Below are 13,355 nucleotides of genomic sequence, written 5' to 3'. Positions count from 1 at the left end.
CGGTGGTGGGAAACTGTGATCCCCATTCTCACTCTAGTATTTTATACAGCTTCTCAGAGATAGGAACATCTTGCAATTAGAGAGCCTTGTAATTACAATATATGAGCGCTTGTGTTCCCTGTGATAATAAAAACTAAGAATCACAATTTTATTGCATGCTTTGTTTATTGAGATCTTTTGCCATTACAGTTCGAGCCAGAAAGAAAGAAACTTAATATATTTAAGAGAAAAACTATACTCTCACAAACCACTTAGAACAGCTTTCATTGTCCACATTTACTTTTTAAAAAGGAACAGGATAACAAGTAAGAGACCGTAGGTTGCTCTCAATGCAGACTTTAGGCAACAGTAGAATCTATATAAATTAACTGCAGCTACTCAGGTGGGCCTATCATGAAACAGTACAAAGAGGAAATTCCAAAGGAGGGACCATTTTTTTACTTTAGACCCCATCTCTCTGTGTAATTTTTAGAACAGAACTTTGATCTAGAGATCAAAGATGAGCTTCATTTTGACTTTTCCCTTCAGATGTCTAAACCAAGCATTATGGTTGTTTTGCTAGACAATAGCCAGATCAAGAAGAAGCCTATTCTTTTTAAAAGGTGACCAGAAGAATCGTGAGTGAAGGTAGGGCAAAATCACCATAAGATCAGTAAAGTAAATGAGAAAGCTCACCTAATAAAAGTTTTCTGTGCCTAAATCAATCGAATGATGGACATCACAGAGTGAGGCAAAGAGGGGAAAATGCAAAATAATTAATTTGTCTGAAACCATGTTGCAGTCTTTTCCCACTGATTTTGAGTTCCATGATTAGGGTTGCCAGGTCCCTCTTAGCCACCAGCGGGAGATTTTTGGGGCGGAGCCTGAGAAGGGCGGGGTTTGGGGAAGGGAGAGACTTCATTGCCATAGAGTCCAATTGCCAACGTGACCATTTTCTCCAGTTCACCTGTTCTCTATCAGCTGGAAATCAGTTGTAATAGCAGGAGATCTTCTGCTGTTACCTGGAGGTTGGCAACCCTATCCATGATTCAGAACTGTCCTTTTACTCTGGTTTAGAAAATCTACCAAAGATAATAATGCTGTGGGTAAATTTATGAAGAACATAGAAAAGGAAAGGATGGTCAGCCACAAAATGCTGATACTGGGCCTTCTTTGTTGCAGGTTCTTTACCACCCTCTTCATCAACCTCAAACAAAGTATCATGGACAAGCTGAGACAGGGCCACCCCGTGAACGGCCATCGCTCCAGAGAAATCAGCTTTTTCAGCATCATTTATTTGTGACACATTTAAGTACTTGTCAGCTTCAGCTGTCTTCTCCATTCTGAACTTGGGAATGGCCACCTCCACATCTTCAGGCTCCAAATAATGGGACCAGTCAAGCAGTTCAACATGGCTTAGTGCATCTTCCAGCTAAAGGAACAAACAGGAAAGTAAACTATATAATTTCAGCTAAAGAAGGGCCAACATTCTAACTTCATTTTTATTTATTTAGAAAATGATTATGCTGCCTCTCTAGAGACCTATTTGAGGTGACTTTACAATGACAGCATGTCAACATTAAGTAAAATGCTAATGATGACCAATAAGATCTTTGCAACTGCCTTTATTAGTTAATGGCCAGAGATTGATATAAGGAGAACTAAGTTCATATAAGAATCACAGAGACAAATACAGTGAACATTATTTAGAACAAAACTATATCACCTGTAGAAGGGATTCAGCACTTCTGTCTTTTGGTAGCAGTATGAATAGGCTCATCTCATGGTTTTTGTAGGGCATCTCCAGAACTTGCACATCCACATTGGACAGATGAATTAGCCCGGTGTTGTAAGTACCCCTCGTGTGCATCAGCTGCACGGTATGAGAGGTCTTCTGTAAGGGAAGAAAGGGCAAATGCTGAGAGAAATGAGAAACAAGTCTAACTTTGTTTTCAGGAGCACTTTTTCTGTTTTGTCATTGTGGGCCTGCACAGCTGTCACAATCCGTCATCAATGTATACTGAGGAAGGCCCATTGGAAGAAAGAGGGATATGAAAGATGACAGCGCCTGAAGAACCAAGGCCTAGTAATGATTCTAGATCAGTAAATCTGGCGAAAAGTATGGTGCTCAGGATTTTCCATGGGGTCTTTCTGCACTTCATGCTATTCTGCTCTGCTGGAACCTCCCTGAGGGAAAGGGGACCAACAAATCAGATTTGGTCCTTCTTAATGTGACAACTTAGTAAAAATATCAGCACTTAAGTCTAATTGAAATCAATTAAATAATCCCCTTTAATTTCTACTTAGAGTGTATTTATGAGACTTTTTCTGTGACCAGAAGGGCTGGTTGGTCAACAGATGCCTGCATGAAGGCAACATTGGGTAAGAGAACTTCATACCCTTTCAAAACATGACTGAAAGGTACAATGGACCCAGTTCTTCTATCTGGCGTTGTAAAAAGTATGAAAGAGAAAGGAAGCATCTGCATAACTTACCTCATGTGTGTAAAACGGAGCTTCTTCTGTGAGTTCTTTGTTAAACTGAATTTCCCATAGTCCTTTGAAGTAGGTGGTATTCACCATGAGCAGCTGAGTCAGACAATCCAAGCTGTTCTCAGGGATAATGTCCTTGATTTCACCTTACAAAGAAATAGAATAAATGGATTTATCTTTTTTTTAAACTCCACTGTATCTTTATCATTACTGATGCCTACAATTCATTACTCCCTCTTTGAGGAAGCTAAATGGAGAAGCTGTGATGTAGAAAATGGTAATACAAAACTCATACCAATTCCCCATTCTTTTCAAGATCCTTGGGATCCCAATGAATCCTTTGGTTCTTCTTCGTTATAGAAATAGTATATATCCAATGTCTTTATTGCCATGAAAAGCCTTGGTTTTCTCTCACTGGGTGGTCAATGAAAGATTATACTGGCTGTTGCTTTCTAGAGCCCTCCACCAAAGAGCAAAGATGGCAGATCTTCCTGTCATTAAAATGTACTAACAGTGCATTCCTAAAGAGAGTTACTCCAGTCTAAGCCCATTGAAATGCATAGGCTTAGACTGGAGTAACTCTCCTTAGGAATGCACGGTAACTATCTGGCAGAAGTAGCTAGTAGACAAGATGCTCTTACCATGTGACCGGACTTCAACCCACAGATTTATCAATCTCCTCACTTCTTCGGGGGCCATATGAAAATCAGCTCTACCAACTTCAGTCAAGTATAGTTTCAGAGCACAGAAAAGGAATTCCTGAACAGCAAAAGGAACAAGGGGATCCGTCATCAACAACAGAAACAATAAAATTGTAATATACAGAATCAGTTCTTGGGCTCTAGACAGAAAAACAACTTAACCCCCTTAAAGGTTTTGCAAAAAAAGAAAACAGAAATTTGCAAAATAAAAGACGAAAGAGCACTTCCTTTGACGGAGTACCATGGAAGCAGGGACAACCAGAGAAAGATCTCTGCTTTTTGTAACTAACTTAGATTATGTGACTGTATGGTTTTGCTGAACGTTCAATTACAAGAACAAATATTTTTGGTGATGCATGACGTCTTGATCCCAGGACTCAAAAAATTATGCCACATCTTTTGGGCCACAAGAGGAAGCCCATTTCACTTGTGTTAAGAATTTGATCTGGAATTTTGCACCACACATTTTTCAAACGTTTTCCTACAAACATTATTTTTACTGACCACTTATGCTGCAATTCAACTGAGCCCGCATAGTCAATTTGCTTTTGCAATGCTGCAGAACACTAGTGTTACCTGGTTGAAGGCAATGGCTTGATCTCCAAACAGCTTCTTGGCAAAACTCAAGAAATAATTGGTGCTGGGTTTGTTTAGTTCTGCAAGGATGTTGCTGAATGCTGTGTGGACCCCTTCAGGATTTTCACATTCATACTCCAGAACACACTAAAAATGCAAAGGAATGTTAGTTCTGGTGACACTTGATTGACAGTCAATACCTTTCCCTCCAAGGAATAATAATTGTTTGAGCTGCTTTTACTTTCTTGTGTCTTGTGTGGTCAAGCATTCAGTCTTAGAGACCTAGATGCTGGGCTGTAAAAATAAATGGGGCCTTTGCCCTCATGCTTCATAAAAGACTCACAGCCCATTCCTGAAACCTGGAGTGGCTGGGGACGGCATGGCTGTGGTGGTGCCGCAGAGCCTCCACAGAGGTTTTGCGGCCACTACGGGGGTGGGGTGGGGGTGTTAAAGAGGTCAAAAAAACCAAAGGGGGGGGAAAAGGCCCAATTGCAAACACCAATGCTGCACCACCAAAAAAGGGGGCACAGTAACACTGTTTCAATAGGGGGCGTTCCCAGCACGAAAGGGGTTAGGAAGCTGCCTAATGGCAGCTCCAGCCCCAGATCACCCCAGGAACGCCTCCCAGGATGCCAGCACAGGGACTGGCACTGGGAGAACACTGTCGTCCAGGGGGGCTGGCGTAACTGTGCCAACGCTGGCGTCCATGCCACTTTGGACGGAGCAAGTGGCACAGATGCCAGCATAGGGGTCACTCTGGCTCCTAAGAGCATTCGCCCCCACCCTCTTCAGGAATGCACTGTAATTTCCTTCCAATAATGTCACCCTCTTGTTTCTTTTATTGTTTTTCCCAATACCAATGTCTTTTATGCACCTAAATCCAGGAGACTGTGATTGTCTTAGTTCATTTCTAATTGACCTTTTTGTTCTTCAGAGTCTCTTTTTTAAAATAGTTGATAAGGGAACAGAATTAAAGACATACAATCTGATTAAAAATAGCTTACTAGATATTTTTGGCTCTGAAAGAAGAAGAGCTGATTTTTTATACCCTGCTTTTCTCTACCTTTAAGGAGTCTCAGAATGGCTTTGCCTTCCCTTCCCCTCCCAACAACAAACCCCTTGTGAAGTAGGTGGGGCTGAGAGAGTTCTGAGAGAACTGTGACTAGCCCAAGGTCACTCAACAGGCTTCATGTGTAGGAGTGGGGAATCAAACTCAGTTCTTCAGATTAGAGTCTGCTGCTCTTAACCACTATGCCAGTCTGGTTGGTATAATTTTAAAATTGCTTAATTCTAAATAAATTTTCCAGCATATGCTATTGAACATAGTGGAATTCACTTCTGAATAATCATGTATTGATTTATTTGCTATATTTTTATCACATTATTCTTCCAAGGAGCTCAAAGTGACATTCACTGGGCTTCCCCATTTTATCATCCCAACAATCCTGTAATATAGGTACCGTATTGTCCGGCGTATAAGACGACTGGGCGTATAAGACGACCCCCAACTTTTCCAGTTAAAATATAGAGTTTGGGATATACTCCTCCGCAGCCGAGGCCCACTCCTCGCGTGTTCCCCTGCCGCCCCCCTTCACTCACCTTTTGCACAAGGGCCGGGAGCCGAGCCGGGCCAGGGGGAGGCGGCGCCTGTTCCTGGAAGAGCCCTGCCTGGGGAGTTGGTCACATTCTTGGCCGCGCTGCAAGAGCGGAGCCAGATGCACCAACGCGCAGGTGGGGAGGGAGGCGGGGAGGGAGGCGGGGAGGGAGGCAGGGGGGCCCGAGGAGGAGGAGGAGCACGCAGCCCGCCAGCATTCGCTCAGCCCCGAACCACCTTCAGTCTGGGCTGGAGCGCGGCGCTGCTGCAGTCGCAACGCTGGAGCGGGTGGGCAGGAGCCAGGAAGCGGGGAGAGCGGCCACCCCAGCCCCGGCCAGCCGGCCAGCAAGCCACCTGCCTGCCTGCCTGCCTGCCTTGCGCCGCCGCCGGAGCATGGCCGAGCGCTTCCCTCCATGCGCCCCGGCGTGCCTGGCTCCGACTCCCAGCCGGGCAGAGAGCGCCCTCGCCAGGCTCGCCTCCCCTCCCTCCTCCGGCGGACATGGACAGAGCGGAGGCGGCTCCCCAGGCAGATTCTCCAGTCCGGCTTGGAAGTTTCAGCACCCGCCCTATAAGACGACACCCGGCGTATAAGACGACCCCCGACTTTTGAGAAGATTTTCCTGGGTTAAAAAGTCGTCTTATATGCCGGACAATACGGTAGTCTAAATAATAGTGACTGGCCAAAGGTCACCTAGTGAGCTTAGAAGATGACCAAGGATTTAAAACTAGGTCAGCTGTGTCCAGCATTCTATACACTATATAGTATGTAGATGGAATGGACCACTACCTCCTTTTCACATCTATTCAGTATGTTCTGGAATTAAGATCCAACTTAAACTGTTGATTAATTTTGGTGACTCATCTGGAAATCGTAAAGAATGCAAAAACCACAGTGATTTAAACCCTGGGGGGGGGGGTTGCACTGGTAAACCTGGAACTGAACACACTGGGGTATCATTAATTGGGTTTGGGCATAATTGTTTTTTTTTTTTAAATAAAATTTTTTATTGCTTTTTCCAGAAAGTTGATACAATAATCCCATTCGATATACCATCTAGCTTATTTTTCCATATATAAACAATAATAGTACAATGCTGAATGGATATCCTCATAGTAAAATACATATAACAATTTGAACTCCCCCCCCCCAACTTCCTCTAACCCATTCTTAATCCGGTCACTTCTTTGTATTACTCTTTGCCTATCCTTCTAAAACATTATATATTTATTTTTATGTATCTATTTCTTTCTTATGTCCATGCGTACGCCATGACTTTGTAACCCTATCTGATATGATTAATTAACATTGAAAGTAATTAAAAATGCTAATAGAGTATAAATTATTCCAAAAACTAGGATAGAACTACACATACTTAACATTATCATGTAAATTTAAAAAAATATATAATTATTTCCCTACACCTCCCCTTATTCCCATTATTTTAATACCCTCCAACCCTTCATCCCTTCTTTTTAAAAGACTTATTCTGTCGGGGGTTTCTACTGTTCTTTTCTTGCTTTCTCGGTATAGTCTCTTGAAGTCGATGGTGTCCAGTTGCTACATCTTGCCCAGTTGAGTCTTCATCCCGTCGCATTTCTTCTTGGTCTCTGCCTTGAACTGGATCTGTCAGTTCTTTGTGGTTTAATAAAAATCTTTCAGCCTCAGCTGGTGAATTGATGGCACATCTGCTCTGTTTATAGATGAACGTAAGTCCTTGTGGTATTAACCAGGCATACTTTATTCCATTGTTCCTCAGTATCGTTGTGAAGTCTTTGTAAGCATTTCTCTTTGCAACCAAGTGGCGAGGTATATCTTTTAGCATTATTAATGGTAATCCATTTACCGAAAGAGGACTATCATATTGGATTTGCATGATTGTATTCCTCATTTTGAGATCAAAAAAGACAATCACAATCTCCCTGGGTGTTGATTTCTGCATTTTTGGTGACAGGGGAACTCTGTATATTTTATCTATTGCATAGTTTAATTTTTGATCACTTAAATGGAAAATGTCAGCAAGTGACTTTATCATAGTCTCTCTGGTAACCCCTATATTTTTCCGCGAGATTGCGTATTCGTAGATTTGATTCTCTCGATTTCATATCCAAAAGTGCCATCTGGTCCTTCAGAATCTCTCCTTGTATTTGTAGGTTTTCAATTTGTTTCTCATTATCTTTGGTTTCCTTGTAAATTTCCTTTTGTTCCTCCTCCACTTTTGTTATAGTAATTTCCATCTTATTCATGTCTATTTTTAATACCTTCACTTGTTCTTTAATTGACTTAATCTCATTCATAAGATTGTCAAGTTTCTGGTCGGGTAGCTGAGTCATATGCTGTGTTTGATGTTGAATTTGCTTGTTAAGTGTTTCAGTTTGGGGCATCAAACGTTTCTCCACTCTTTTGTAATCCATGGTTCCCTGTAGAATTAGTTGCATAGACGGGCAGAACCTACCATCGAGTTTCAAGAGTCTTCTAGTTAGGTCTGTAGGGACATCTGGTATTTCTCACTGAGCCTCCTCGCTCTCACAATGAAACGTGGCAGGAAGGCTCAAAAGCGAAAGTATTTCAAATCGGAAATAAAACTTCTTCCCTCCCCCTTCTGACTCGGAGTCTTCAGTTGCTGCGTGCAATGTCACTCAAATCCTTAGTTGTTATGTCTATCCGCAAGAAAGATTTATAATCCTCAGTCCGGTTGGTGATTTTTCTTATTTATTATCAAGTTATCTCATGGTCTTGGGAAGGGGGGGTGCAGGTGAACAGCTAGTTTAAAGAAACTCCTCTGTCTCTCTTTTTTTTAAAGAAAAGCAAACAAAAAGAAGTTCTTGGCACTTACAGGTCTCAGATGTTGGGGTTTCTGATGATTAAAATATTTCAATAGCTGGTATTAGGTAGGTTCCGATTCCATTAGAGGCGCTCGCAGCGATGGTCCTCCCTCAGCCGAGTGGGACAGCATCCAACCCCCCCCCCAGGTTTCTTTCCCGGGGGAGAGTTTGGAAGTCAAACTGCACTGGTCGGCAGCAGGAATTGCCTGTTCCACGTTCCACCTTTTAGGAACGTGGTCGAGTCACTGAAAGTGACTCGTATCCAAAGCGCCTCCTGGTTCTCTCAAGAGCTCTTGAGAGAAGTTGCGATCAGATCAGCCATTTTGCCCAAAGTTCAGGGCATAATTGTTAAGCATAGACTTCAGGACAAGTTTTTTTGTTGAGAAGAAATGTCTATAATATACCATCTGTTGAAACACAGTACAGCAATTTTTAGCAGGAGATGCTCACAATCTAATGTTTACACAGAGGTTTTAACAGGAAATTCTGGTTTCCTCCCCCCTCCACACACACACACACACACTTTTAATTGAATCCTGTAATAAATTTAATCCTTTGAACATATTTAGAAATAATTGCTAAGCATCAAAATTTTAACTGAGATCAAACTCCCCAAATATTTCAGAACTTACTGTTTGAGGACAAGCTGGTGCCTCCGGCTCCGAGCCAGGAGACGGTTGCTGGGGGGTTTGTCGTCTGTCAACACGAGGTTTCGTATGTTGCGGTTCGGGGGCGGTTCGTCTGTCGTCATGAGGTTTAGTTCGTTGTTCAGGGTAGGGTCTGGAATATATCTTGTCTTTTTCTTGAAACTACAAAGGAAATTATAAAACTCTATTCCTCAGATATAGCTCATTTTTTAAAAATGATGTAAAGGAAAGGGGCAAGTAGATTCCCCGCTTCCCTGTGTAACCCACATAACCCTGTCAAACCGTAAACCAAACCTTGTTACAAAAAACAACAAAACCCTTGTTACATCATCACATAGCCACAAATATTCATATGAGGCTTGTCAGAAAAAGCAGGGAGAAAAGGGAAGTCAACATCACATCTGAATCTTTCATTGGATGTGAAGTTGTGAAAACTACATCCGTACTTTCATGGAAATGTTTTAATGAAAAGGCAAGGCCGTGGCCCTACTTTAAATATGCTTCTCTGTAATTGTCAAGCTTGGTAGGCAAGTAGCTGGAAACAGAACCAATATGCAAGTCACAGACAGAAAAAAACACTCCGAAGCTTCTTTGGACATACCTTGGCAGGTGACGCACTTGTTCTTAGCCGGGTTGTCAAATATCGCGTGTTTCTGACTTTCTCACGCTCCTTCAGTTCATCCCAGTGGAGTACCTTGAATGATTATAAAATTGTTTTTTAAAGCAACCCTCAAGGAGTGGCGGCAAATGCCCTTAGGAGCTGGCATGACCCCTGCGCCGGTGTTAGTGTCACTTGCACCAGCTAAACGGGCACTAACATCAGTACAGGGCCAGGAAGCGGCACAGTAGCATCATGCTTGAGGGCCAGTGGAACCTCGCCAGCAGTGTTTCTCATGCCAGTGCCCCAGGGGGCGTTCTGGGGGGGGGGGGTGACTTCAGTCAGCTTCCTAAGCCCGGCCACCTGGGAACAGCCCTTTTGCAGGCATCAACTTGCATCTGTAAAAATCGTGCCGTAGCCCCAGGAAATGGAATAAAGCAGTTTCGTGAGTTTTTTGGGGAAAATACATTTTTGGCTTGCTCCATGAGGCAGCAAGGTGTTCAGGAAGTGGCGCAGTGGCGCCATCCCCAGGCCCTCTGAAGTACGCCCTCCTTAGGATTGCACTCTTACTCACAAAGTGCTCGATATTAAAAATATGTACACATTGAAAAACAAAACAAAAAATGAAGGAGGCATCAAGATGAGCCAAAAGTAAAATAGTCTGACAGGAATCAAGAATGGGCTGAATGCGTACATAAAAGATCAGGGTTTTTTGAAGTGAGAACGTTTAACAATTGCAAATATCAAGAATGACGGCTATTTCTAAACCTCAAGGCACGTGACCCACAGAAAAATGCCCAAAATGTGCCACCTATATGGCCCTTAGGCAATAATAGCTCACACATGTAAATGAGACAATGAGAAAAATAGTGGCTCGTATTCCTCAATAGAGGTGAGAGTTCTGAAATACTGTCAGGCCTGTATCTCAGTTGCTTTCGTTTCCTTGCTCACTGGTCAGACTCAACAGCTCAAGGATTGTTATGCATACCAAACGGCCTTTGAAGCTGTGTGAACCACAGTGTGTGAACCACAGTACTGTTTGTGTTCTGTAATCTCTTACGTGTTTGCATGCTTTTATATTACCAAGTTCAAGCCAGCAAGAGCCATTGCTGTCACCTTTTCTTCATGCTCTGTACTCCTATTTAGACCAAGTAAAACCAGCTTCTTTTGGACCTGACTGTCTCTGATGTGGTTTTTGGTTTTGATTTAGGCCAAGGGCTTACATTCTTTAACATCAAAGACATCAGCAAAATCACTGTATGCTTCGGGCAAAGGCGGTGGCGTTGAGGCATCGGAGGTTACTGGTATTTGTGATTAGATCATGTTTTGGAGGCAGGAACAAAGCATTAAAGCAGGGGTGGGGAACCGTTTTTCTGCCAAGGGCCATTTGGATATTTATAACATCATTCACAGGCCATACAAAATTATCAACTTAAAAATTAGCCTGCTATATTTGGTCAAATATTTAGCCAAGAGGCATGACCAGAGATGCCCCCCATGCATTCTGGCCCTGCCCCCTTTAACCCCTCTATTGTTGCCACTTCCGTCCCCAGCCCTCTTGTCGTACAGCGGGAATACCTTTCTCCACAGCTCAGGTGAGAAAGGGTTAACACAGTTTCTTGGGTGGTTCTATCAGCTCCATAGCAAATGACTCTTCTGCAAGGGGGGGGAAGGTTCCTTTTCTCCGCAAAACAAACTGACATCCGCCTTGAATGGAGGCTATTCCTGTCCGCGGGAGGGGGCGGATCGCCAGTCTTAGATCCTTCTGAGCTAGAGATCTGCCAGGACCCACAAAGGGCCAGACCAAATGATTTCGCGGGCCTTAAACAGCCCACAGGGTGGACGTTTCCCACCCCTGCATTAAAGCATTTAAGGCTTAAAGCCTTAAAATTTCAAGTTCTGCAGATCTCACATGTACCTTTAATAGAGGAGGTTCAGTTCCAGAAGAAAATAGTTTGATTTAATAAAAATGTTAGGAACAGTGATAGTAACCCATTTGCAGATGAGTCCAACTTGAAGATATTTGGACTATGCCCACCTTTTCAAGCTCAGCTGCAGTGTTACCTGCAGACCCCTGAAGAAGCAGGCCGCAGGCAGCAGAAAGATTCAAAGGAGAGAACAAGAGGTTATCGGATGGGTGCTCGCTGCTCAGCCGACGGAAAAAGTCAAGGGCAAATTTGGCATTGGCTTCTGGCAGGGTAGTCATGGTGGAATTTAGAAGTTCTGTGGAGAAGAATAAGACAAATAGGATCTTGCAGAGTGGTTTTTATTTTTCCCTATGTGAATAGTTAAGAAACAGTGACATTTCCCCAATCTCTTTTCACACTCTTATCTACATTCACCAACTTTAACCTTCTAAAATATTAAAAAATCAGTCCTATGAGGAAAGATATATTTCTACTGTTTTCTGGAACACAACGTGTTTCACTGTTCAGGCTGTTTAGCCCTCAGCAGCAGTAATTGAAGTTGTCATAACAGTACAATACTTATTTCTTAATACTTAATGGTATTTTAACACTTAATTCTACTTCATAATTTCAAACTGCACTATTATTTAGTTCAAAGCACCAAATGCCATCATTTTGAAGTGTCAGAGAAAACAAGTTTCTGAGAAGTCCAATTGGAATCTGGTATGGCTTCAAGAAAATGTTCAGAGTGTTGGTTTCGAAAGGGCAAGGCTGAGTTTAATGTCAAAACCAGACAATGCCCTCTGTTTCCAAAAGAAAAGATATATGCTCTAATTCTACAAGCAAGCAGATGTTTATGCCTTTAGAAACGCAGTGTCCCTCTTCCACAGGACAGTAAGGTCAGGCTACAGCTACAGCATCAGAAAATCACCCAACAATGCCATTTTTGTTTGGCACATAGAGCCAAAGAAAACTGGAGACGGTCAAACAAATACAAAGCCTTTATTGGCATTAGTTATATATACAACAATAGTGTCGACGTGGTCATAAAATACAGTTTAGGATCACCTCCATAAAATTAACACGAAAACAGTTTTAAGTGCCAGTAGGAAGTTGCTCACTTCACAGCCCTAAAATTGCCTCATGGATTACACAAATGTTCATGTACTTTAACTGGCCTCAGTAAAAATCCTGCCACCACATCAATTATTAGAGGATCCTGTGCTTTCCTAAGGAGGGAGGCCTTGATACTTACAAGTAACCATTCTCGGTCTGCAAATATTGGGTCTAGTAATTGAAAACGACCTCTAGCATACAGTGGACAGTTGAACGGGATGTGGGAGACTGATGCCATTTCACCCTCCCCACATGGACAAACCCTGTCGACAAAGGGGACTTGATTCAATCTCCCAAGCTGCCTGGCAGATGGGAGAACATTTAGTCTAGCCAGCATCTAGGCTCTTCTATGATTAGGATCAGTTAAAGGTAAAGGTAAAGGTCCCCTGTGTTAGGCACGTGAAATATTAAGGAAGCGTAGATAGTCTTTGCCCACACCAGCTCTTTCAGAACTAACTCATCCATTTCGAACATAGACTGAATTTTGAAAACCAAGATTAAAGCTAAATATCACCAGACACAGAATACCGAAGCAGTCAGTAGGAGACCTCTTTACCTTGACTTCCACAGCGATGATCAGAGGGTGCCAGACGTTGCGCTGTGATGCTCTCCTCTGCAAGATGCCCTGTATTTATTCTGAACTTCTCACACTCCCACCCCCATTACACAGATTTCCATTTCTAACAGTGCCATCCTAAGCAGAGTTACACCCTTCTACACTGAATTACTTCAATGAACTTAAAAGGGTGTAACTCTGTTTAGGATTGTACTACCAATCTGAAACAATTCGTTTGAATGCAATTTACATAATGAAAACATTGTGATGCATACACTGGACATTAGCAATAATCAAATGTGATCATTGGATATTTTAGCATATGCTATAGACAGCCTGTGGATCACAGCAGTATCAGCACAGACA

The 13,355-nt window shown here is 42.6% G+C and overlaps 1 protein-coding gene across 1 annotated transcript; it reads right to left on the bottom strand.

Moving 5' to 3' along the window:
• Positions 1-1,042: 1,042 nt before the first annotated feature.
• On the bottom strand, positions 1,043-11,618 carry LOC130482046 (leukocyte elastase inhibitor-like). The gene is made up of 8 exons (XM_056854856.1): positions 11,449-11,618; positions 9,414-9,506; positions 8,798-8,974; positions 3,749-3,895; positions 3,113-3,230; positions 2,475-2,617; positions 1,706-1,873; positions 1,043-1,411 (listed from the first exon to the last, which is right to left on the bottom strand). Exons 1-8 carry the CDS (start codon positions 11,614-11,616, stop codon positions 1,043-1,045), a joined length of 1,383 nt encoding a protein of 460 aa, XP_056710834.1. The 5' UTR covers positions 11,617-11,618.
• Between the last annotated feature and the right edge of the window lie 1,737 nt (positions 11,619-13,355).

Source organism: Euleptes europaea, chromosome 8, assembly GCF_029931775.1.
Source record: "Euleptes europaea isolate rEulEur1 chromosome 8, rEulEur1.hap1, whole genome shotgun sequence".
NCBI lineage: Eukaryota > Metazoa > Chordata > Lepidosauria > Squamata > Sphaerodactylidae > Euleptes > Euleptes europaea.
Note: the sequence above shows the minus strand (reverse complement) of the source record. Positions and strands in the feature narration are given on the sequence as shown.